This window comes from Gopherus flavomarginatus, chromosome 22 (genome assembly GCF_025201925.1).
Source record: "Gopherus flavomarginatus isolate rGopFla2 chromosome 22, rGopFla2.mat.asm, whole genome shotgun sequence".
Lineage (NCBI taxonomy): Eukaryota > Metazoa > Chordata > Testudines > Testudinidae > Gopherus > Gopherus flavomarginatus.
In genome coordinates this window covers 3998149-4023060 of record NC_066638.1, presented here as the reverse complement: position 1 = coordinate 4023060, position 24912 = coordinate 3998149, and the positions used below count along the sequence as shown (strand labels likewise).

The 24912-nt window shown below is 50.8% G+C and overlaps 2 protein-coding genes and 1 long non-coding RNA gene across 14 annotated transcripts in view; 1 reads left to right on the top strand and 2 right to left on the bottom strand.

The window, feature by feature from the left end:
* Positions 1-3207: 3207 nt before the first annotated feature.
* Positions 3208-15231, bottom strand: LOC127039231 (interferon alpha-inducible protein 27-like protein 2A). Of its 8 annotated transcripts, none has more exons than XM_050932572.1 (7): positions 15137-15231; positions 12117-12169; positions 11334-11372; positions 6207-6272; positions 5057-5095; positions 4423-4584; positions 3208-3439 (listed from the first exon to the last, which is right to left on the bottom strand). In XM_050932572.1, the coding sequence occupies exons 2-7, from the start codon at positions 12121-12123 to the stop codon at positions 3360-3362; spliced, it is 393 nt and encodes a 130-aa protein (XP_050788529.1). In that variant the 5' UTR covers positions 12124-12169; positions 15137-15231; the 3' UTR covers positions 3208-3359. The 8 variants fall into 8 exon arrangements, with proteins under 8 accessions (XP_050788529.1, XP_050788526.1, XP_050788527.1 ...); XM_050932569.1 differs by lacking the exon at positions 15137-15231 and adding an exon at positions 14288-14373; XM_050932570.1 differs by lacking the exon at positions 15137-15231 and adding an exon at positions 13894-14207.
* On the top strand, positions 14413-22740 carry LOC127039233 (uncharacterized). The gene is made up of 3 exons (XR_007770924.1): positions 14413-14558; positions 15077-15232; positions 20264-22740. It is a non-coding gene; the product is annotated as an uncharacterized LOC127039233 (long non-coding RNA).
* Positions 17249-24912, bottom strand: part of LOC127039232 (interferon alpha-inducible protein 27-like protein 2A) — a 28255-nt gene continuing 20591 nt past the window's right edge. For 3 of the 5 annotated variants that reach the window (XM_050932575.1, XM_050932576.1, XM_050932577.1), the window contains 4 exons: positions 22734-22935; positions 19969-20019; positions 18657-18818; positions 17249-17590 (listed from right to left, as the gene is read on the bottom strand). In XM_050932575.1, the coding sequence (XP_050788532.1) occupies positions 17493-17590; positions 18657-18818; positions 19969-20019; positions 22734-22935 (513 nt within the window). In that variant the 3' untranslated portion in view covers positions 17249-17492. Of the gene's footprint in view, positions 17591-18656; positions 18819-19968; positions 20020-22733; positions 23308-24912 lie in introns of those variants that run through there. The other 2 variants (XM_050932574.1, XM_050932573.1) reach the window with 2 other exon arrangements.

The following is a 24912-nucleotide window of genomic DNA, read 5'->3' as shown; positions in this document are numbered from 1 at the left end:
CTGCTTATCATGCAGCCCAATATTATCTCCTTGTGTCTGTCTGTATCCATGTGTTGTCTCTTGTTGCTCTTTGGGGCAGGGATCCTCTGTGTTGCATTTGTACAGTGCCTAGCACAGAGAGCTCTGGTATGCAGTAATGCAAGTAACAAGGTTTTGCACCAAAACAGTAGTTCCTGCTTTGCTAAACACAGGCTATGACCAGGCACCATTGTCCATAAAAGGTCAAAGAGATGAAATGGCATGGGCCAACTCCTCAGCTGGTGTAGATCAGAGTTCTGTCATTCACCTCTAATTACACCAGCTGAGGATCTGGTTCTGGCCCCAGGCTGGTATCTTAGTGTATGCATTGGAGAACTAGGCTCTGATACATTTAGAAGTAGACTGGTGACAGGTGACCGATGAGTGTTCTGCAGCATCAGTAAACCTATCAGTTCCCTGGGGAAGGGCAGCTGACTGGTCACATCTCTGTATTTTGGGAGGGTGTTTACCAGAGACCCTCTCTAAGGAGGAGTCTGCCTGAAGTAAAGCCCAAATATGCAGAGTGCTGTGGAGGCTGTATGTTCTCTCTCTAAGCAAGAGCTAGAGGGTGGAAGGCCAGGGGCTAACCTGGAGTGGACTCCCAGCAGAGCTCCTGGCTTGCTGTTTGAAATGCATCTTTCATTAAAGTCACTGCATGGAATACTAGTTACAGAACAGGCAGTGGCCAAGCAGTAAGCAGTGGGAGCCACTTACCCACAGAACCACCCCAGGCAACAGGGAAAATGCTTTTCTTTTATACAAGGAAAAAGGGGATTTCAAGTGGGGTGTTACTCTGCAAAACTGGCCTTTTGGGGTCCGAGGCAGTTAGTCTAGGAGACTCCAAGACTAAATGTGGTCAGGCTGCAAGTTAAAGAGGTGCCTTTATCTAACTTCCAGCCCTGCAACCCCCCATCCCAGATCAGAGAGTGGAGCTGGTGGCTTTCCTCATGTGCAGTCTCCTGCAAGAGGTTTTACTGGCCAAATTCAACTCACAGCAACACCTGTGTAGTCGCACACAGGCTTGGAGCCTGGTATACAGTTCCACTGAGGACATATCAGAAGGACCTGAATCCTGCTCATACATTGGCAGTTTGGCTGGGGATGCAGAGCTCAGAGTAAAAGCCATATAAAAGACATGGCCACCACAGCTAGTGCATGTGACTCTGAGCTCACCCAGGGAGCTAACGTGGGGAAGGGAGCCACGTTTGTATAAAACAGCAGGTACAAGTGAGACTCACCAGCCAGCCCATCCCCTGGGAGCTGCTCCTGGGACAGCAGGCTCTCCTTCGGCACCCCTTGCTGACAGCCACTGGGGCCCTGGTCCGGGTCTGCTTGTGGCTTGGCCTCTGGCTGGGTCATGCATAGTCCTACTCCTTCTATGGTAAACCCAGGGTCCGACAAGCAGTCCCAGGGTCTGACTCCAGTCCCACTAGTCCTTACGGCATCAGGGGACTTCATCGGTTCTCACCCCTTGTTGGGGGGTCTCTGCTCCATCTTCCTCAGTGGGCAGACAGGGGAACCCAGGCTCTGCTTCTCCACTGGGTCCTGGTCCAGGGAGCCTTGAATCAGCGGTCAAGGCCTGACTACGCATCCCCCTTGCTGTCTCTGTGGAATCTCTTCCTACGTTGCTGTGTCTTGGGCCTCTCTCCCAGCCTTTCCCCAGACTCTTGGGGCACCAGGTCCACTCTCGCCAAGCCTCTTCCCCAGACTGCCTGCAGATCTGCCAGCTGATTCTGCAGGAGGGGAGTTCTCTCCCCCTGGAAGGGCAGTCTCTGACCCAGCAAGCAACCCTAGGCAGACTCACTCCCTGCCACTGTCCTTCCCAACTGCCTTGGGCTCCCTGTTGCAGGCCTGGCTACCTTCATGGAGACTCTGGCTCCAGCCAAGCTTCCCTCCTTGAGTGAGAGCCAAGCACCTGCTCTCCCTCATAACCAGCCACACCTGCACCACGTTCAGCCCTTTAATGGCACCCTCTTGGCTTGACACACACAGCAGGTGTAGCAGGGCAGAGTTGATTGAGCTCCTCCAGGCTCTCATTAACCCCTTCTGGCCCAGGGTGGGGTTGGTTCATCCCGTCACTCTCCATTGAACTGGCCTCTTGAATTAAAACTGCAGCAACCATTCATTTTTCTGTGCACGCCAGGGCCAGCTGCATGAGCTGAGCAAACTCAGCTTCTGTGTTGGAGGCTAATGGTCACCATGGGAGTGTAGATTAATCTCTCTCTGAGACAGCTGGTGGAGAATGTTTTTATATGACAGTAGAACTAGTTTTTACCTTTGAATCAGATCTCTGGTTCCCCAGAGAAGCTCCTTAGCATCATGACTGGCTTGAATCCATGTCACAGATACTGGGAGCTGTCTTACATGAGCATTAAGCTCTCAGACTGTTTGATCTTATCCAGCTACACACAAAGAGTGGGAGTATCAGCATTTCAGCAAGGGGGTGGGGGTGGGAGTCCTAAGTCAGGCAGCGGTTTCTGATTCAGCTGCAGCAAGTGAAAGCACAAGATGCAGATGACCAGCATTGATGATCAGATTAAGCTTTGTTCCCGTGGTTCGGCAGGTGAACAGAGCTCAACACAGGTGCTGGAACTAGGGGTGCTGGAGGTGCTGCTGCACCTCCCGGCTTGAAGTGGTTTCCATGATATCCAGGGTTTACAGTTGGTTCAATGGCTCTCAGCACCTCCATGATACACATTGTTCCAGTGCCCCTAGCAATCAGGATGCGAAATGGGTTGTGTGCCATTGGAGACACCAGCACACTGGCCTGGACGCAGGGGACCATTTGTGATCTCCACTCCACAGGGGCCTTATTGGCAGATGCTAGTTCTTGTTGGAGCTTTCCCCTTCTGGGGCTTTGCACATAGGTGGACTGCGCTGAACAAAAGAAAAGACGCCCATGAGACCGGAAAGAGAAGTAGCATCGTGCTCTCCAGCACCCTGAGTCAGGAATGGACACGAGCGGGAACCCCAAATGCCCTGCAGCGCCCTCTTCTGGGAAGATGCTGGGCAGGAGCAGACTCCAAATGAGCGGGGCTGTAGTCACACTTTGACAACACTCAGCTTGTGTGTGTGTGTGTGTGTGTGTGTGTGTGTGTGTGTGACACAGACGCGCGTGTACAACCTCAGTGGTTAACTTCCACTCTGCCACACAATCAACAGCTGTCAGCTACGTAAGGAGCGGATGCATTTAAATCAGCAAAAAGCTTTTATTGTTTTCTCACATTTCAGCCACCAGCCAAACAGATTGTAAGGGCTCTTTGTTGAGAAGGCAGAAGAAGCAAGAGGCAGGTTGCAGCGGCTGTTCCTGCAGGAGGAAGAGGGAAGAACAGTCGTAGCTCTCACTTTGGAAAGAAGAATCCAAGTACTCCCCCAACAGCTGTCACCGCCCCTTTTGTAGCAAGAGAAAGACCTGCAGCACCTGAAAGGAAACAGAGGAAATTTTACCCCAGGTCATTAGCTCTCCTAGCAGGCCAGTTAACCCCTGCCATTGGTGCGTCAATTTCCAGCAAAGCTCCTGCCAGCACAATCTGACAGGGGCGCAACAAAACAAATAAATAACCCTCCTTAGTTTTTGGCATGGATGTAATGGATTACGCTCTTAAATCGGCCTCCCGTCACCCAGCACTGGTAAGACACGCAAAGACTGTGTGCTTTGCTCACCTGTCTTCACAGAACACATTGGAATCCGCGTTCCTCTTGTGTGGGTCATTTATGTGTAATGTAGAATAGAGTGGAGTTCATGTCTGGCTTCCTTTTGCCATAACCTTTAAGGGCTTTCTGTGGATTTATATGAGTAACAGCAGCTACTGTCTAATCTGTTCCCCTTCCCCTCACTCCCTTCTCCTGGGCACTGAGAAAACCAAAAGATTTCCAAGCATCTGTTTGTTTGTGTTCCTCTGCGCTGTCGTGGCTGCTGACTGGAATTGCACGTACACCCGGGTCAGTGTTGGGAAATGGCTAGCGTCCCTGGCTTAATAGCCTCATGGCCGGCCAGAGTTGTGAGTTTGGGGAAGCATCCCCCACGGCAATGTGGAATTCCACCTCTTGCCTGACAGCATTTGCAGCTAGAGGCCCTACATCGGAGAGTTTACACTTCATAAGAAGATCGTGAACAGGATCCTAGGTGAGTACAGGATAAGGCCAGCGCTAGTTAGGCAGTGAGCCCAGGTCCCCACTAGTGAGACCACCGATAACAGTATAGTATGGAGGACCATACCTGCCAGGAGGAGCAGAGCTCATTTGCCAAGACAGTGGAGAGCCAGTCTTCTTTACGTGCAAGAGAAGTGAGAGCAAATGTGGAAATACTAAGATCATCTTTCACTGCAGAATTGTTTGCCAGTCATAAGATCAGAGACTGGTGCGTACGAATGAAGCTCAGCTCCTAACGCCTGCAAGACTTACCCACAGATTGCAGCACTGCCACAGTACTCCCAGCGGCTACCCCTCCTCCATTGGCTACGGCCGCTGCTGACATCATCTTGGAAGCAAGGGTCCCAGCTGCAATGCCTGCTCCAGTAAAGCCTGCTGCCCCGAGTGCTGCTGGGACAGCAACGGTGACAACGCCTGCATGACAAAAAGCGCTGCGATGTTAATCACAAAATGGGATCCCAGAGCACCGCATCTCCAGCTTCGGTCCCCGGAGCCACCCCCAGACCGACTCCCTCGCTGCTTCAATTGCTCATGCTCTAAACCACCACCCAGGGCTCCATTTTTGCAGTGGCAAAATTCAGTACAGGGCTTGTACATTTTCAGGCAAACTTGCTGCAAGCAGAAGTCCGAAGGACTTGTCTCCAGCCACTCCACCTGCTCTCCTGTGAGCACCTGCAGCTTCGTGAGGCTTGGGGCAGGCATCAGCCAGCCAAGTGCTGCAGTGTTCTGCTCCGCACAGATCATAAGGGCCAACATATCCTCAGCAGGCGAGACCCCTGTGCTTCGGGAGAGCAGATGAGCCAAGTAAACCCAAGGCAAAATAAATCTCAGTTACAATCTCAAGTATTTTTCAATATTGACCCACTGTCCTGAGCTTGCAACTTACCTAATCCAACAGTTGCTCCAACAGCAATAGGGATAAATCCTAGTCAAAGAAATGTTTATAGTAGTGAGCTATCAAAGACCTTAGCAGACGATCAGCAAATAAGAATAGAAAGGGGGAGAGGCCTGTGCCGCTGCTTAGCATGAGTGACCTGGATTTTGTTTGAAAGTTCTCTGCCTCTAAACATGCTGGATTCCACTGTGCCATCGTCTTTGAGCCTTTCTACTCGATAATGAGCCATGTGCTCAGTGGTCCTCTCTCACAAAGGCTCTTTCATTCTCTTGATTTAAGAGCACTGACCAGCCCCAGGGCTCCTGGTAGGGTGACCAGACAGCAAGTATGAAAAATGGGGACAGGGGTGGGGGGTAATAGGTACCTATGTAAGACAAAGGCCCCAAAATCTGGACTGTCCCTATAAAATCAGGACATCTGGTCACCCTAGCTCCCGGTGGGGCCAGCAAAGCTGGGAAGGTGGCTTCTGGGATCCTCATGCCATGTCGGCACAGCAGTGAAAAGGGCAACAAAGTTTCAGCTGCTCCAAACGGGATATTTAAAAGGAGACCCAAGGGAGCAGTGAGATCAGTGGAAAGACTCCTGATTTACACTGCTGTACCTCGCCAGAATCTGGCCCCCTTCCGGTCTGTCCAAGCTAATGCTTGTCACAGGAAGCCTTTCTCTGCCTAAGTTCAATGGCAAATAGATCCTCACGCAAGCCGCGCTGTATGAACAGACCACTGGGCTGCATTAGAAGAGCAACTTTCCTAGGCCTGCCATGAACATAGGAATTGATAAACTGGAGCAGACCTGAGGTCCATCTCCATCCAGAATCGTGTCTCTTACAGGGGCTGGAGCCAGATGGGTGAGAGGACAGTGCAAGAACCCTAGTTCTGGACTGCGGGGTTACTGGCTGCCTGCACAATACACAGATACAAAAACAACAAGGAGTCTGGTGGCACCTTAAAGACTAATGGATTTATTTGGGGAAGATGTGAGGTTAGTCTTTTAGTCTTTACGGTGCCACCAGACTCCTTGTTGTTTTTGTGGATGCAGACTAACACGGCTACCCCCAGTACAATACACGGACACGTTAGTGGTGCCTGTGACGGAGGCCGTTCCTGGTCAAAGCTCAGTTAGTGCAAGAGAAGGACCTTACCAACCATGACTGAGACTCTGACCCACACGCCCTGATCACTGGGATAGCGGCTCCGCTTCGTCAGCCCTGAGCAAAAAGCCAGAAATACACTTAGATCAGTTCTGAGACTCCACCCATGCCCCATGCCTCGGGGCCGGTGCCAGAGGCCTGGGGTTATGTCTGCATCAGCATAGGGTAGCTCCCTCCTAGCAAACGCCCAGTACAGCTCTGGGAAGGTGTCCCAAAGCCACTAACAAAAGAGAGCATCAGCACAGGCCCCTTCCTTTGCGGAGCCTGGGCTAATAGATGGAGTAACCCACCTGCACCCTATCCTCCTCCTGCATAGCTGGTCCCCACATGGAGTGTGTGGGACCTTCTCACGGACAACTGAACTCCTAGCTGCAAGGAGTCATGCCCAGTGCATGTGTGAGGAGTACAGATCTGTTGGGGAGCAGCACATGCATCAAAAAATTCTAGGGTAACAACCACATCCCAGCCCCTCTGTCTGCTCTTCCCTTCCCCTGCCTGGACTGTCACCACCTCAGCACAGAGTCGTCTTTGCCCATCTTCCTCCCTCCCCCCCACACCCCAGCATGTGTGAATTCCTCCCCTTCTATAGCAGCTGCCGTGTAAACTGGGATGAGGCTTCTGAAAACCATATAATCAGCCAGCTGGGGGTAAAAGCCCTGCTGGTCCCTATGTGGGTGAAGCCAGATAATCGCTGCGCTCTCAGATGGACTCACGCATGAAAATGATAAAAGACAAAACACTCTGTCACTCGGGGGGCGAACGCTTCTGACCAGAGGCTCACTCTGTTGTGATCTCTCAGGCCTTGCCCTCAAAGGAAACCAGCACCCTCAAAAGACAAGCCTGGAAGCTTAAATTTTGTTTGATACTAAAAATCCTGGGCTTAATAAAGACACTGGATTTCTGGCTTATGACAACAATCCGTAACCCACACACCCCTTTGTCCCACGACTGCAGGGGTGTTAAACAGGCCACGTCACCTGGACTGGTCCCTTCGACTAGGTGTCAACTCCGTATTCTAAACAATCTGTGCCACCTTGCCTGTAGCTGTGACACTCGGCATCCCTGTCCCAGACCTGACCAAGAGCCTGTGTAGCTTGAGAGCTCATCTCTCACACCAACAGTTGGTGCAGTAAGAGCTATTACCTCGCCCACCTCGTCTCCCCTAAAAGCTGGTAGAAGACAGAGATTCAGAAGCTTTGAAGAAGGATTTGCCCCCCTCTCGGCTGTAGCTATGCAAGCTCTAACAGGACCGTGGTCCCAGGGCTTCTCTGCGCTGATTGGCCCAAACAGAAGGCCCGTTTACAGCTGTGTGCCAAACAACATAGGAAACGAAACTGATTTCTTAGGTTTCTATTTTCCAGCCCAAGTTGGACTTTATTCACCCTGAAAGAATCTTTCTCCCAAAGCCCAATTAGTAACATGAATCAGCAACGCTGGCTGGGCCTTCAAAGTAGGATTTCATTTAAAGGCATCAGTCACTTCACTGCAGTTTGTCTTTCAGGGACTGTGTATAAATGACATAACATAGTTCGGTGATTTTTGCCAAGACCCACTGATCCATCCACCCCTTGTAACACTGAAACAGATAAGCAAAATTAAGCCCCCCCCCCGACCCCCCAATACTTTATGTAATTTATAGACTGCCCCTCACTTCTCCTTGACTCATCGCCCACTGCATGCAAATTCCCTAGCCCTGGGCAGAGTTAGAAGAGGTAGGTCAGTGCTGTTACAGTGAAGGGTCTCTTGCCCTCAGAACAGCAGCAACTTACCTCCCACGTCTGGTGAGCAGAATGAATTGATTGCTGTGCAATGCAGCTATATCAGGAGCCCAGTTTCCAGGTGCCTGCTACTACATGGGTGTGTGTGCAGAGAGGACGAAGCATCCCCCACCACTAGCAGGGATGGCAAGATCCCACGCCCTGCTCTCGCTTAGCCTCCCTGCCGCTGGAGCATCTGCATGTTAGCATTCTTAGGGCACAAACAGATAAAAACCCTTGAAGTGCCTCCCCTTGTGATCCAGACCCAGATGGTACAGTCCTTCTATGCCAAGACAGTAAACCCTGTGACGTCCTTGCCACATCTTAGCCGGGCAGAGTCCCACCCACCCATCTCCTTGCCCAAGAAACAGTCTGTAGATATAAGCTGCAAAACAACCAACCCCCTGGGGTTCCACCCTCTTCTGTGCTGCTGTAGAGAGGATAGAGGGGACCTCTGTGGTTTGAAATTCTGCTTGGTTGGGTTTTTTTTTTGCTTGTTACATTAGCCTAGACGATTCAGTGGTCAAGGTGAACTAGTGAAATGGCGACATCACAAGAGGCTGAAAGGAGGGAGGGCTTTTTAGAGACATGGCCCAAAACTCTGTTTTCTGTTTGATTTTAATAGCCACGTAACTTTAATGCCTGGGCTAGACAGAGAATGGTTTAATCCTTTAGACTATCACAGTAATGGGGAGCCTGGAGGCCCAGCTGCAGCAATCCACGCCACGAGGGCCCTAGTAGCAGGGGTTGCTTTTGTTAGAGCTTTATTGTGTGTCTTGGAGCTGAGTCATCAAGAAATAGTAAGGACAGTCAGCAGAGGTGGCAGCAGTCTACCGAGTAACCCGCCACTGAGCGAGGAATGGCTAGCCAGAGCCACGTTGCTTGGCCACAAGATTAAACCCCAGGCTTATTGCAAAGCTGGCTCGGAGGAGGATATTGGATGGATCTACCTCTGGCAGAGGCCAAGAGATTCTAGTTCTTTGTTCACTTTGACAACACTTTCCTTTGGTTCTGACAATACACTGGCATGAAGGTGTGTGTGCACATTCAGTGAGCTATTTTTCACTGACACACAATCAACTATTTTCAACCATAACAACTCGGGGCATTTAAATTTGCAAAAGTTTATTGATTTGTCACATTTCAGCCAACAGCAATAATTCAGCCAGAATCCCAACAGAACTCGACGTCTGTTGTTGAGAAGGTAGAACAAGCAACAGATGTGTGGGAACTGTTTCTACAGGCCACTTGCTTTTGTATTCAACTAAGAGCCATTTCGCTAACTTGCTACTTGTTGCATTAGCCTGATGGTGCAATTGAGAAACTGCAGCAGACGAATCAGTGTGTCTTCCAGAGCGTAAAAGAGCAGTTGAGCTTTCAAAGTAAGGCACCAACTGCTGCCCCAACACTTACGATCACAGCTTTGGCAGCTGCAGGGAGGCCTGCGGCACCTGAGAGGAAACAGAGAATCAGCTAGTCAGTATCACGATGTTATACTAGCAGGCCAGTTATCCCCTTCCCATGACCTGGCACTATAGAAGTCGTGACTCTTTTTTGTATGGATGCAATAGGTTACACTGTTGCTTGGTAGAGTCCCTTTTACCAGGAGCCAAGAGGCCAGTTTGGTACTTTGCTGAGCTGCCTTGATGGTGCAGCCTTGAACAGGAGTGGGATTTTCAAACAGGGCACTAATTCTATTCCCCTTAAAGTCAATGAGGCACATCCCCAGTGAGAACAGAGGGAGGTGGGTGAACCCTGAGTGCTTCTGAAGATCCCATCTGTTCCTCTACAAGAATGGAAGCAAGCCACGGTATGGAGTGAGCGCCTAGCCAGTGGGATAGTGAACAGAGGACCTAGAGCAGGAGTCGGCAACCTTGCAGAAGTGCTGTGCCAAGTCTTCATTTATTCACTCTAATTTAAGGTTTCGCGTGCCAATCATACATTTTAACGTTTTAGAAGGTCTCTTTCTATGTCTATAATACATAACTAAACTGTTGTTGTATGTAAAGTAAATAAGGTTTTTAAAATGTTAAAAAAGCTTCATTTAAAATTAAATTAAAATGCAGAGCCCTCTGGACTGGTGGCCAGGACCTGGGCAGTGTGAGTGCCACTGAAAATCAGCTCGCATGCCACCTTCGGCACATGTGCCATAGGTTGCCTGCCTCTGAGCTAGAGCACGTTGCATCTAAGTGCTTAGCAGTTTATTAACAGGATCTGTGGGGAGCAGGTTTGGCCAGTCAGGGGAGAGGCTTATTCCTCATTACATGCCAGAGAAATCAGAAGCACCACAGAAATGACGGACTCTCTCCATGCAGGGTTGTTCATAAGGCAGGAGAGCACTACCAGAGACACATGCATTTCAATGATAGATGAGCTCCCCATTACTTACCAATGGATTGCAGCACTGCCACAGTACTTCCAGCGGCTACCCCTCCTCCATTGGCTATGGCCGCTGCTGACATCATCTTGGCAGCAAGTGTCCCAGCTGCAATGCCTGCTCCAGTAAAGCCTGCTGCCCCAACTACTACCGGGATCCCAACGAATGCCACGCCTGCATTCATGAGACAGCGAGGTTAAGCACAGTCCAGGCTCCTACAGCAATTGCTTCTGCAGCAGAGCCAGCCCTCCATGGACCTGCATCCGTCCACCCGCCCAGCTCCTCTCTTGGGTGGTCTAATGGATCGTGTGGTTAGCAACCAGGAAGGGCGACAGGGTCAGAGCCATCTGAGAACCACTCCCTGAACTGAACTTTTCGCTAATCTGCAAAGCAAGCCCGAGCAGGGTGCACAAGTGGAGCTCAGAAGCAGCATCTTGCCTTCCTAGCTCTGCTCAGTGGAGTGCATTGATGCTACAGGACCTTGCTGCATTCCTCTGGGGCTGGTCGCCCCCTGGAAGGACAGCGGCAGGGCAATGGCTGGGATGGAGCTCTCACCGAGGGCACGTACAGTCCAAGGAAGGCCTATGCCCAGTATAGCCCAGTGGGTACAAGCTCCCCGTTTTCACACCAGCAAAATGCACTGTGGGCTTGCAGAGTTTCAAAGGGCTTGTCTCCAGCCCCTTTCCCTGCTCCCATGGTGACCCTGCAGCCTCATGTGGGCTGGGGAAGAAGTCAAGCAGACAGGGGCAGAGTTCTTGCTCCCCACAGGATGCCTGACTCTCCTGAGGTTCATTCACACTAGGAAGGATCCTTGCACTGCAGGGGCAGCTGGTGAACCAGGAGAGTCCCTGGCTGAATAGAATCAGAGAATCTCAGGGTTGGAAGGGACCTCAGGAGGTCATCTAGTCCAACCCCCTTCAATAAGTCTTTGATAAGTACAGATGTTACGTGTCAACTAATCAGTGCCATGGGTTAGCCCCTTACCTGCTGCAATGCCTGCTCCAGCCAGAGTAACAAGACTGTCTGGGGAATGAGAATCTGATGTTAGTGACCCAGCAAAGACATTCGCATGCTATAAACATGTAACCATGCAAAGCTGGGGAGGTCGTGCCCTTAGTGAGCCCCAGGATTTTTTTTTTCCGCACCTATGCATCTAAAGCAGCTGCAGTGCCTGTTTCCGATGTGAAGTGTTTGGTAAGGAGAGTGACACTTACTCAACCTGGGGATTTACCTGATGGTTTCCCTGTCTCTGTAAAGCAGCATCTCACTGGCCAGGAGGCTGCAGCTGAGGCCAGGGAGGCCATGACGAGCCTCAGCGAGGGTCAGAATAGCAGAGTAAGAGGGAAGGGATTTGGGGATGCTCCAGTCTGTTGCAAAAGGAACATTTAAAAAAGAAAAACAAAAGTAGCTCTGAAGTCTCCACCACATCCTGGCCCCATCCCAGCTACCCATGGGAGCAGGGCCACCCAGGAGGCTGTTTGCTCTATGGTGGTGACGAGTCCAAAGCAGATTCACCTCAGTACTGCCAGCGCCAGGTAGAAGGAACCCAGCCAGAGAGGCTAGTTCTGAATTGTTCTCTTCACTGCCACAGGCAGACCCTTCCTCACGCACGCCCCGCTGCAGGAAGGGAGCGCTGGGGCTGCACAGGAAGTGTCCAGGGCCTCCCCCTGTTCTGGGTTTCGAGGGGTGGCTGGCTGCCAGCATGGCATAGTGACTTTGTCGGGGGCCAATTCTTGTTCAAGGTGCAGGTAAATAAAAGGCTCTTACCAAGCATGTTTGCTGCGTGTGGCTCTGAGTCTGTCACCTGAGTATCGTTAGCCCTGGACAGAAAGTGGGAAATGCAGTTAGTCCAGTTCCAAGCATCCTCCCAAATACAGCCCCTGGGGGCCGGTGCCACGGGTGTGGGGCTACACCACTGGCTGCACAAGCCAGCACACATGTAATTGCTGGTGTTTGTACATGCCCAAGTGTCACGAACTAGCCCTCAGCTCCTTACCCTTGTGCAGCCTGAGCTAGTGTCCAGGGGTAACTCATCCTCATAGCTGATCTGCAAGATGTCTCACCAAACCTCATCGCCCTTCTAGCCACCTCCCCCCCCGCTCCACTCTGGTGAGTGCTCAGCACCCTTCCAATTGCACGTGGGGGATGCATCGCTCTGTGCTAGCACACATCCAGCCTCGCTCTCTGCCCAGACTGTCCCCGCCCACGCAAGACCTTGCATTGCCATGCTAAGGGGGTTGTCTCTTACCCCTCTCATTCTTGGGCAGATTGTAATTTAAATTCTTGCTGAACATTTCCCCTCTGGCTGGGGGGTGCGGCTCTGGAGTAGGGCTGGGGATGAGGAGGTTGGGGTGTAGAAGGGTGCTCTAGCTGGGATTGAGGGGTTCAGAAGGCAGGTGGGGGATCAGGGCAGGGCTTTGGGGTGTGGGAAGGGATGCAGGCTCCATTTGGGGGTGCGGGCTCTGGGGTAGGGCTGGGGATGAGGAGGTTGGGATGTAGAAGGGTGCTCTAGCTGGGACTGAGGGGTTCAGAAGGCAGGTGGGGGATCGGGGCAGGGCTTTGGGGTGTGGGAAGGGATGCAGGCTCCATTTGGGGGTGCGGGCTCTGGGGTAGGGCTGGGGATGAGGAGGTTGGGATGTAGAAGGGTGCTCTAGCTGGGATTGAGGGGTTCAGAAGGCAGGTGGGGGATCGGGGCAGGGCTTTGGGGTGTGGGAAGGGATGCAGGCTCCATTTGGGGGTGCGGGCTCTGGGGTAGGGCTGGGAATGAGGAGTTTGGGGTGCAGGAGGGTGCTTTGGGCTGGGATCGAGGGGTTCGGAGGGCAGGAGGGGATCAGGGCTGGGGCAAGGGATTGGAGCATGGGGAGAGGCTCAGGGGTGCAGGCTCTGGGTGGCGCTTACCTCAAGCAGCTCCTGGAAGCAGCAGCATGTCCTTTCTCTAGCTCCTATGTGCAGGCGCAGCCAGGTGGCTCTGCGCATTGCCCCTCCACAGGCACCGCCCCTGCAGCTCCCATTGGAGCACTGGAGTGGCCATTGGAGTGGGGCCATTGGAGCGTGTAGGAGCTAGAGGGGGGCCATGCCGAGGCTTCTGGGAGCCGTGTGAAGCAGCCCCAGACCCCGCTCCCCAGTGGGAGTTTGAGGGCCAGCTTAAAGCAGCTGGTGGGCCAGATTCAGCCCGCGGGCCATAGTTTGCTCCCCCTGCCCTAACTGCCCTGAAATTTCACTGTACTAGCCTCCTCCATCCGTGCTCTCCCTCCACTGTGCATTAGCGAGAGCCTGAAAGGAAACAGCTTTCAGATCCTCCTGCCTTGAACCCTTCCAGAATATTTTTTAAAAGTGTTGTTCACTGCCCCCACCCAGTCCCAGAAGATTGTCTGAGACCAATTCAAATGCGTCCACTAAGAATTTTCAAAGCTCTCTGCACAGAAGTTAGACTTGGGAGGCTCTTCAAGGGGTACTTGTGAAATTTGGCTCAAAATCAAAGACAACCCTTCCCTTCCACCCCCATCCCCCCCAAAAAAAAACCCCAAACCAAATCAAACCTCACAATTCAAGTGCATTAGAGAAGTTTGCATAATCACTGATGACAGGCAGGTGCAAGAAGGTCTCTAGGTTTCAATTTCCCAGCCCTAGCTGGGAGAAACGAAAGTAAAAGCAAACTTGGACTTAAAAAATACAGTAGAACCTCAGAATTCCGAACCCCTGGGAATGGGGGTCATGTGTAACGCTGACATGTTCCTAACCCTAACCAGAACGTTATGCTTGGTCTTTCCAACGTTTACAGCTGAACATTGACTTAATCCAGCTTTGAAACTTCACTACGCAGAAGAAAATTGCTGCTTTTAACCATCTTAATTTAAATGAAACAAGCACAGAAACAGCTTCTTTATCTTGTCAAATCTTTTTTTTTTTTAAAACGTTCCCTTTCTGTTAGTATTTACATGTAACAGCACTGCACTGTACTGGCTTTTGTTTGCCTCTGCTGCTGCCCGACTGCCTGCTCTGGTTCCAAACGAAGCGTGCGGTTGACTGGTCAGCTCGTAACTCTGAGGTTCTACTGTACGAGGTTTCTGAATTAGACGTGCGGCTAAGCACGGGAAGGAAATCAGATTAAAAAGGATCTTGCTAATGGGGAGGTTACTTTGTTGGAAGCCTTCCTTCCACATCTGTTGTGAATATTGTCCGCTCCAGGGAAAGCCTCCCAGAGATAAGGTTGGCAGAATTAATGTTTTTAAAATAAATTAACAGATACATTTAAAAAAAATATTATCTATTTAAATTGTCACAGTTGTGCAAAACTGTGGGTTTTAAGCATTTTTATAGATTTAAATTTTCACCATTGCAGGAAATTATTGGGGATGGGCAGGCAACTGGGGTAGGGCTGTTTGGGGGTTGTGAATAATTATTTAATGGCAGAAGCCTTATAACCATTATGATGAATTGTCAGCATCACATATCAAAATATACAAAGTAAATAAATATCCTTCATTCAAACTCTAAGTTATCCAGCAGCATTTGTCTTACTTTGCCTATCCATAAACTTCAGTTATTGGAAATATTTTTTGTGGGGGTGCGTATGAGGCAATCCACATTTACCAGTACAAATCTAACGCTTTCAATCCTAATTAGAAAGTACCTGAAGCCCAGGCAAAGCTAAAAATGTTACGGGGGGAAGGAGTACAATTGCCAGAGCTGCATGTTCCTGTCATTTTCAATGTGTTTGTTTTTAGCAAATGCTACTTCCCACCATTGCAGGGTAAAATTCTCTTATCAACAGAGCAGCAACTTACCGTCAGCCTTGGGGCAGAAGCATGGTCCCTCTCCAAGGAGTGTCGCTATATATAGGGAGCGCTGGACCCAGCTACCTACAGTGAACCAGCTTTTGGGTGGGTGTCTAGAGCGCAGGACAAGCAGCCCACCTCAAAGGCAGGGAAAATGCCAGGGTCCCCTCACTCCCCGTTAAACACAGGGTTAGGGAGGATTCACTTGTGAGCAGTCAAAGTGTGCTCAACCCCCGCCCCCCTCCAAATCCTAGCCCCTGCGATTCGGAGCCAGATGGTACAGTCTGCGTGCAAAATGAAAAACATTTTGTTGAAAGTTTCCAGTCCTGTTCTACTGATCACGGGTCTGCCTGCCTGACAAAGGTTATCCAGAGAAGGCCCAGAGCAAACACGCCACTCGGGTTCTGCCTCTTTATTTATTTTTGCTGCTTCCTGGTGCATAACCAAGGGCCCAAAACACTTTTTAAAAGATTATTCTATGGGCTGTTGGCGTGACTCCTCCCGGCCTCATGGTGATCCTCAAGAGAAATGGATTAGAATTAAAACGGAAACTTACCTGAGTCTCCCTGAACAGTCGTCCGCCCCATCCTCTTTTCTCTTCCCCTGACAGGAAAAGGGGCTCTTTGTAAAAAGGCAGGTTAGTGGCTTGGCAGCCCTGGCTTGGAAGCTGTCCTCACCTAGCAGACCCTCTGCCAACATGCCTGGGCTGGAGGGAGAGGGAAGCGTAGTCTGAGGTCTGTTCAGTCCTTTGTTTCTCTGCTGCGACTACCCTCAAAGGACAGGGCTAGGAGCCAGTTAAATGAGGTTGCAGGATGCAGGGAACTGGTCCATTGGGATCTGAACTGAGGCTAAACCTCACTGGATATTGGGCACTAAAGCCAACCGAAGGCGAGGCGCTAGCATCGAGAGGCTGAGCCTGGCGCTTCTTCTGCACCCACCAGCGTAACAGCACCGGTTCTGGAGTAATTGCACCTCACTTGCTTTGGATGGGATTCCTCCTGCATCCTCACCAGCAACTGCTGCCACACGTGGCGTTTCTGCCCCCAGTGACACCTATGCAGCCCGTCCATCTTTAACCCTTTGGACCGCAGCAAGCAAGTCTGTGGACGCGCAAGGTGGAGATGGAATCTAGCTCCTTCTCCCATTGCGCCGTGGAGCTGTCGGACTAGTGGGATTAAAGCCAGAAGGAAGCAAGCTGCAATGGCTGAATATTCACACGAGGTCCTCGTGTGCAAGGAGCCACTTTCACATAGTCCAGTCTGCAGACACAACTAACTGCAACTATAACGTTGCTATTGCCACGTTGGACAGCTGCACGAGCTAGGCAACAGTTCCTGCTTCAGAGGAAGGTTTCTCGCATCAGCCACGATGAACGCATCTGACAAAGGCTGTTTACATCACAGAACTAACTTCTACCTGCAAATCAGGGCTAGTGCTTCTCTTCTCTCATGCCAGTGCTCAAGAGGCTAGAGACTTCTGGTTCAGCCAATTTAACAAGGGCTCGGAGCAGTTTTCAGGCACTCAGACTGATTTGATCTTGGCAGGCTACTGACAAGAACAGAGTTATCAGCATTTCAGAAGGAGGGTTAAATAGCTGACTCAATTGCAGCAAGAGAGTAAAACTGATAGAAACCCAGGAGGGCAACTGAAGGCCTGGCTGAGAGAGAGGGATAGGGCTAGCTAGAAATTGTGTTGTCACTTAGCCCGGGTGGATGGGATTGGCAGCATCCACACTCAGGAGCAGACAATGCATCTGATATGAGATTTCTCTATTCAGCATATTGTATCTTCTCAAAAACCCCACAGGGGACAGGCATATGGGTGCTTAGGGTGACCAGATGTTCTGATTGTATAGGGACAGTCCCGATATTTGAGGCTTTTTCTTATATAGGCTCCTATTAACTCCTCACCCCTGTCCCGATTTTTCACACTTGCTGTCTGGTCACCCTATGCGTGCTTGAGGGAAAAGATACAGGGAGGATCAGCTGATACAACAATCCACTACCCAGTTAGGATTAGACACAGAATTCACTCCAAAGCCTCTCCAAGGGAGATGCTTATAAGAACCTCCGACGCTCCCTAGGGCTTTGACTCTCCCCACATCAATTTCAAACTGACAAGTTTGTCCATTTAAAACCAGCTTTATTGTTTTCACACACACACCCCCACCATAATCAGAGCAGCTCAACACCTGTTAAAGAGAAGGTAAAACAAGCGACACGTTTGCAGTAGCTTTTCCCAGGCAACAACAAAGTAATCGCCGACCCATATCACATAGCTTGCTACTTTGGTCCTGCTTTGCAGCTTAATGGTTTCCAGCACTGGTCAGTGTTTACTTCTGATGCCAGCAGGGCTTGCACAGCTTTCAGTTATTCTTAGAGAACCAGGAGCCAACAGCTGCACCTACAGATCCCAGTGCAGTGCCCAGGCCAACTTTAGCTCCTAGCGAGAGTCCTACAGCACCTGCAAAGAATCAGAGGAACAGCTAGTCAGTATCACTACATTGCACTAGTCCTTTGACTTGCCTAGAGGAGGGAAATCTGCTCTTAGTAGTGTAAATCCAGAGATCAGCAGAGTCACTCTGGATTTGCACCAGCATGACTGAGAATAGAATCTAGCCCAGAGCCACCAGCTAAGCCCTGCCACTGGCCTCTGCTGATAAGGGATAGCCTGCCAGTGAAATCTGAGAATTAACCCTTAATGCTTTTGGCACTGACATAATGGACTCTGCTATTTTAAGGCTGCTGGGTGCAGTCTTCTTTCTTACCAGGAGCTGCAAGCCACTTGTGAGGTGATCACCTGTTGATCTGTGCACCTCGGCCTTGGTTCACTTGCATCATCCATTATTGGATGAGTCCCTGATCAGAGGCACAGTGAACCCAATACTGTATTTATTATGCATCTGCCAGGGTTTTAGGTTTGAAGTTGTACCAGCTCTCACCTCTCCCCCTCATGACTCCTTCCTAGAGGAAATAAATCCTTTGAACATTTAAACCCAAACATGTGAGTTAGTTCTGGTTCCTGCAGTGAGCTGAGCATGCACCCCAGTGCAATAGTGGGATATGTACAGCATCCTTGCCTTAATTTCTGATGGCATGAGCTATGGATTCAAGAAAGCACCTCCCTCCCATCCCACCCATGATAATCAGGACTTCCACCTTTAGATGCAAATGCTGGAAGCATGGAGCACTGGGGCCTGGCCTGACAGTTTAGCAGAAGTTATAAAGCTATACTTGGTAAAATACTGAATACACAATGTGATCAATGCCACTTATTTCGATGAGGTCAGGCCCAGGCTACCCAGACCACCACCATCAGCAGCATATTGTGGAGTACATGCACCATTGCCCCTGCAGGTCACACGTTAGCAAGGTTGGTTAGCAACACATTTGGTCTAACAATATAGAGACGTTGCTCTTCCTTCTAAAGGAAAATCAGAGTTTGTGTGGCAGTGGCAGGATCGCAAGGCAGGAGAGCACCAGACCCGGGTCTGAATGAGGCTTCGCCTCCTGATGCCCCATAGGCTTACCCACTGATTGCAGTGTTGCCACAAGACTCCCAGCGGCTACCCCTCCTCCATTGGCTATGGCAGCTGCTGACATCATCTTGCCAGCCATCGACCCAGCTGCAATGCCTGCTCCAGTAAAGCCTGCTGCCCCGAGTGCTAGTGGGGCTCCAATGACTGCAACTCCTGCATTAGAGATACTGCCTTGTCAAGCACAGCATTGCGGTTAGGCCAGGTCCGCACTACATCCTGACAATGGGTGTAACCACATCACCTAGGGGTGTGAAAAATTCACACTCTGAGCAACATACTTCTATTGACCTAACCCCCCAGTGTAGACAGTCAGGGCTGCATTAGACTTGCCAGAGCCCCGGGCAGAAGCGAAGGAGCCGAACCCCGAGTTCTGCCATGTGGGGCTGAAGCCGAAACTCGATCATGTAACTTAGCTTTGCCGGGCCCCCTGTGGCGTGGGGCCCCAGGCAACTGCCCTGCTTGCCACCCCCTAACGCCAGCTCTGTAGACAGCACTATGTCAAGAGGGGAGCTTCTCCCGTCGACACAGCTCTTGCCTCTTGTGGAGGTGGATGAACCACAGCAATGGGAGAAGCTGTCCTGTCGGTGTAGTAGCAACTTCACTAAAGCGCTACAGCAGGACCGGTGTACGTGTAGCCAAGCCCTTAGCGTGGCTCCAGCCAGAACGTCCATGAACCAGCTCCCACAGAGCTGCATGTCCTGACCTAGGCTCCCAGGAAGGGCTACAGGGCGAGTCATCCCAGGCAAGGCAGATCACTGGAACAACCATGGCTAGGACACCCCATGCCTGAAGGGCTGTCCAGTTCTGCAGAATAGGCTCAGCCCCCATGGGCGCACACATGAGTTCAAATGCAGATTTCTGCTCACCAGGCCAGTGACCCCACTCTTCCGCTGGAGCCACTGCCGACTCACTGGGACAGAGTCAAGTAGCCAATGAAGTGTCCTTGCTCCCAACAGGCCAGCATGTTCACTCATCTGAAGTCTCTTTGTCATCACTCAGCATGACACCTGCTCTGTCTGCAGGGGAGAAGCTGTGCCACAAAACTCTGGATGAATTAACAGCAAAGAATCCTGTGGCACCTTATAGACTAACAGACGTTTTGGAGCATGAGCTTTCGTGGGTGAATACCCACTTCGTCAGATGCATCTGACGAAGTGGGTATTCACCCACGAAAGCTCATGCTCCAAAACGTCTGTTAGTCTATAAGGTGCCACAGGATTCTTTGCTGCTTTTACAGATCCAGACTAACATGGCTACCCCTCTAATACTTGGATGAATTAAGTACTTTGAATTAGCCCCTTACCTATTCCGATACCTGCTCCAATTGCGGCCTTCATTGCTTTGCTGCTGGATTCTAGGGAAGGAGAAGATTTGCATCACTACAGTGAAATCAGCAAATTTTAAACACATACACATGGAGGAGGAAGCCAGATCCTGGTGCAGCCACCGCCAGGGTCCAGGCTTGTTTCTAAATCGCTGTCTGAATTTGATGGATTTTGCTCTTGCAAGTACTTCCACACAAAGCAGGCTCCTGCCAACAGGCCACATTTACCCAGCAGATCCACTTCCCGAAGGGTTCCTTTGTCCTCTTTGTTTAGCAAGGTCTCTGACCAGCCCAGAGGAGGAGACTGGAGCAGCAGGAGTGGGAAGATTGTACTCTACTGGCATTCCAGAAACGGCGGTCCAGGTAAGAGCAGTAGAGGAAAGAGGCAGTTTCAGGTGCTGCAGAAAATACATTACCAGTAGCACTGGATTCTAACCCATACTGAGCACATTCTCCATGAACATCACTCGGAGCAGAGGCCTTCTGTCCTTACACATTTAAAGCAGATTTGCCTCAGTATTGTCTGCTCTGAGGGGTGAAGTAACCATTCACTTAGATCAGCTTAGAATGGTTTTTCTTCCAGCTGTCCCAACAAATTCCCCCCACCACTGGTTTCTTCTGTGGAAGCGTATCTACTCTACAGAGCTGCCTTGATTGACCCTATCTCAGCAAACTTCTCCTGAGTCAGGCTAACATGCAACAGCATGACCATGCCATAACCCAACAAGTGTGTGCTGTGGCGGGCTATGACTCCCTGTGTCCGCACTAGCACTGCATCCACTTGTGTTATGCTAAGGCTTCTGGGAGTGTGTCCCAGGGTTCACAGCATCACTACAAACTGCACCACTCTCCCTAGGCATTGTGAGAGAACTCTGCTCCCCGCCAGGTGGGGATTGGAGACTGCAAAGATCTAAAACCTGGAAACTCCCACAATCCACCCAGTTTCAGGAAGCCAGCAGGTGTGGTGGCATGGATCCTGCACAGAGAAACGACGCACTGCTGCTAGTAGCAGTTTTTATGGAGCTACTGACGAGAGGCAAGAGAAGCAGGTACAGCAGAAAGCAGCAGTAGGTGTCCCAGCAGCACAGAATGGCAAGGTGAGATGTTGACAGGAGAATGTGTCAGCTACATGCAGAGCTTCAGGAGAGAACTAAGAAGATAAAGGGGAATGTTTTAGACTGAGTGGGTTCAAGAATCTGAACCTTTACAGGCTACTTTGTACTAGACCTGTGCCAGAGCCTGGCAATGAGAGGTGACCTGTACTCTCACGTTTGCTTTGTATGACGGAGACAATAGCAACGTGTAGATGCTGGGGCAAATGGCTCTATTTTGGTACATTTCGTCAACAAACCAGCATAAGAAAGCTCATTACTTGAATACATGCAAAAGCCAATTATTTTTTTCTAAAACGTGAGGTCTTCCAAGAGAGGGATATTTCAAAACCCTTTCTAGTGAAGGATTAGCAGCCAGATTGTTATCGTCAGTATGCAACAGAACTTGAAAAGTGCCAGGCAGTTCAGTATGACTGGATGAAAAGGAAGGAACAGTTTAAATGTTAGTGGTGGTTACTCACTGACAGCAGCAATGCAAATGCTCTTGCTGAATTCTGCAAGTCAAGCTCTAGACAGGTTCTGGTGTGCTAAATGCAGCTGGCAGACCTTTCAGCCAAAGATTATTTATTTTACAAAAAAAAATTAAAAAGCAGCAGAATTGGCAATGCTAAAATGCGTAGATTTGTGTGGCTTTCACAGAATTGCGTGTATCAAAATTTCAAGAGTCAAAGATGTTTTGACTTTTTAGTTCCACACAATTTTGTTTAAAAATGTAAAGAAAACTCAATCAGAACAAATGTCTCATTCACCCCAAAAACAAATTTTTTGCAACTTTTAAATTCACTGATATTTTAAAACAAAAACAAAAACAAACAAAAGAAAAACAAACCACACACCATCTGGATTTTGGCTCAAACCCTTCTCCCAAAGCAAAAAAAAAAGGGGGGAGGGGAGTTTTTGAATTGCCAGGATACTGAGAAACCCACATGGCTCTCAAGACCAAGTGGCATGGGGCATGTGACAGAAAGTAGGTGTTCTAATCAGATACAGGTAGTGAAATTACACATCAGAATCAGTTCTCCACCCCCTGCACTGGGCTTGAATGCATGGGGTACCACTGCTGTGACATTAGCACATATGCCTTCCTCATAGCAGAGAGGGGACGTCATAAGAGCAGGAATAACATGTTGTGCACCAGTGAGGTGTTGCCTCATTCCTGATCTTTGGGCATGCTCCCTTCTGCTGCCTGCTTGGCTAACCTTGGATGCTTACGGTACCATGTGGATACATGATGGATGCCTGGTTTATGAGCAGAGATTAAATAACTAACTGTGCACTGGCAAACATGCAAAAATCCTGCACTGTTTGCTTAGTGTGCTATAAAGAGACAATCCAACTGTGTCCTGCTTTTGAAAGGGGCTCATGTCACAACAGGATACTGTGGCTGAATCAGAGCTCCTTTGCCCTCTGCAGTCTGGTAATGGTTTTTCACCCACCCCACTTCAAATCCATCTGGGGATGTGCGTGCTGGAGGGGGAGAGGGTGAAAGCTGGAAGTTAGTGCCCACCAGGGAAGCTGTATCTGTCATTAGTCATTATTCCCACCTTTTTGTTCATAGTGTCGCCCCCCCATACCCCATAACAAGTAATGCAGTGCACATCACCCATAGGCAAGGTCAGCAAGGGGACTTACTGGGCTCTGGTTCTGATTCTGGTTCCTCCTCTATGTCCATCTCAGCCTGCTCTTCTTGGGCCGGCTCTCCAACTGGAGGTGATCCCGTCTCAGGCCAAGGCAGGGCCAAAGCAGCAGGTGCCAGTTCCGCACATGGTGATTCACTTGCCTTGGCCTCCATCTCTGGATCAGAAACCAGAACTGGCAGCTGAGGATCGAGGACCTGCATGGCCAACATGACCTGGTTGTGAATTTCAAGGCAGGGTCACCGCTTGCAAATGGGAGTCAGTGGAGGCCAGTGGGGAGATTCCAGCGGGATTGTAGGAAGGCATGGGAGGACTGCTTTGCATCAATGGCTAAGTTCTGGTGATAATCTTTGGCAACACTGATGCTCTGCTGGGCCCACAGGCATCCTGGCCGCCTACAAACTACAGTAACTCCTCACTTAATGTTGTAGTTACATTCCTGAGAAATGCGACTTTAAGCAAAACAATGTTAAGTGAATCCAATCTCCCCATAAGAATTACTGTAATTGGGGGGTGGGGAGGTTATGTTCCAGGGAAATTTTTTTCGCCAGACAAAATACAGTGTGTGTGTGTGTATACACACACACACACTGTATAAGTTTTAAACAAACAATTTAATACTGTACACAGCAATGCTGATTGTGAAGCTTGGTTGAGGTGGTGGAGTCAGAGAGTGGAAGAGGGAGGGATATTTCCCAGGACATGCCTTGCTGCTAAAGGATGAACTAGCACTCGGCTGAGCCCTCAAGGGTTAACACGTTGTTAATGTGGCCTCACACTCAACAAGGCAGCACGAATGGAGGGAGAGGACACAATAGACCAGGGGTCGGCAACCTTTCAGAAGCGGTCTTCATTTATCCACTCTAATTTAAGGTTTTGCGTGCCAGTCATACATTTTAATGTTTTTCAGAAGGTCTCTCTCTACAAGTCTATATATTATGTAACTAAACTAGTGTTGTATTGTAAAATAAACAAGGTTTTCAAAATGTTTAAGAAGCTTAATTTAAAATTAAATTAAAATGATCTTATGCCACCAGCCCGCTCAGCCCGCTGCTGGTCTGGGGTTCTGTTCACCTAGGCTGGCAGTGGGCTGAGTGGGACCTGTGGCCAGGACTCCAGCTGGGAAGGGTCTGGCAGCTAGAACCCCAGACCAGCAGCGGGCTGTGCGGGGCCAGCAGCCGGGACCCCAGACCGGCAGTAGGCTGAGCGGCTCAGCCTACTGCCGCTCAGGGGTTCCATCCTCCGGCTCCTGCCAGCCGAGATCCCAGCTGCCGGACCCGCTCAGCCCGGTGCCGGTCTGGGGTCCCAGCCCTGCCCACATACAGTGGGTACCTACCTTCTCCCTGGTTCTGGCCCATTCTCTTCCTCTTTCTGCACTGAGCTGAGGGTGGGAGTGGACCGAGCACAGGGCTGGGGGTGAAGGGTCTGACCAGAAGCTAGAATGAAGGAGGGAGCTCAGGGTTGGGGCAGGAGGTTTGGGTGTGGGGGCACTCACCTGGGCAGCTCCCATGTGGTGTGAGGGGTGCAGGTGGGAGTGTGAGGGGTGCAGGGGCTCCCATTTGGTGCTCAGGGTTGGGATGGGGATGTGTAGGGTGCATGGGATGTGGGGGGTCCAAGAGTCAGGGCAGAGGGCTGGGGACGTGAGGGGGGTGAAGGTGTCAGGGTAGGGGGGCTGGGTATGTGTGGGGGTGCCAGTCAGGGCTGGGGTCATGAGGGGGTGAAAGAGTCAACAGAGGGCTGGGTGGTACAGGGCTCAGGGCAGGCACCTGGGGGTGTGTGGAGGTGCAGGGCTCAGGGCAGAGGGCTGTGTGTGTGTGTGGGGGGGGGTCAGGGCTCAGGGCAGAGGGCTGACAGCCCCCCCCCAGAACCCCCAACCCCCCCCTTGTCCCGACTACCCCCTCCTGGGACCCCTGCCCCTTATCCCCTGACTGCCCCCCTAGGACCCTACCCGCTACCTGTCCCCTGACTGCCCCAACTCTTATCCACACCCCTGCACCCAGATAGACCCCCTGGACTCCCTGCCTATCTAACCGCTCCTCGCCCCCTGACAGGACCCCCGGAACTCTGGACCCATCCAAAGCCCCCCCCCATTCCCAGCCTGCCCCAACCCCTCTCCACACCCCTACCTCCTGACAGGACTCCCGAACTCTGGACCTATACAATCCCCTCCCCTG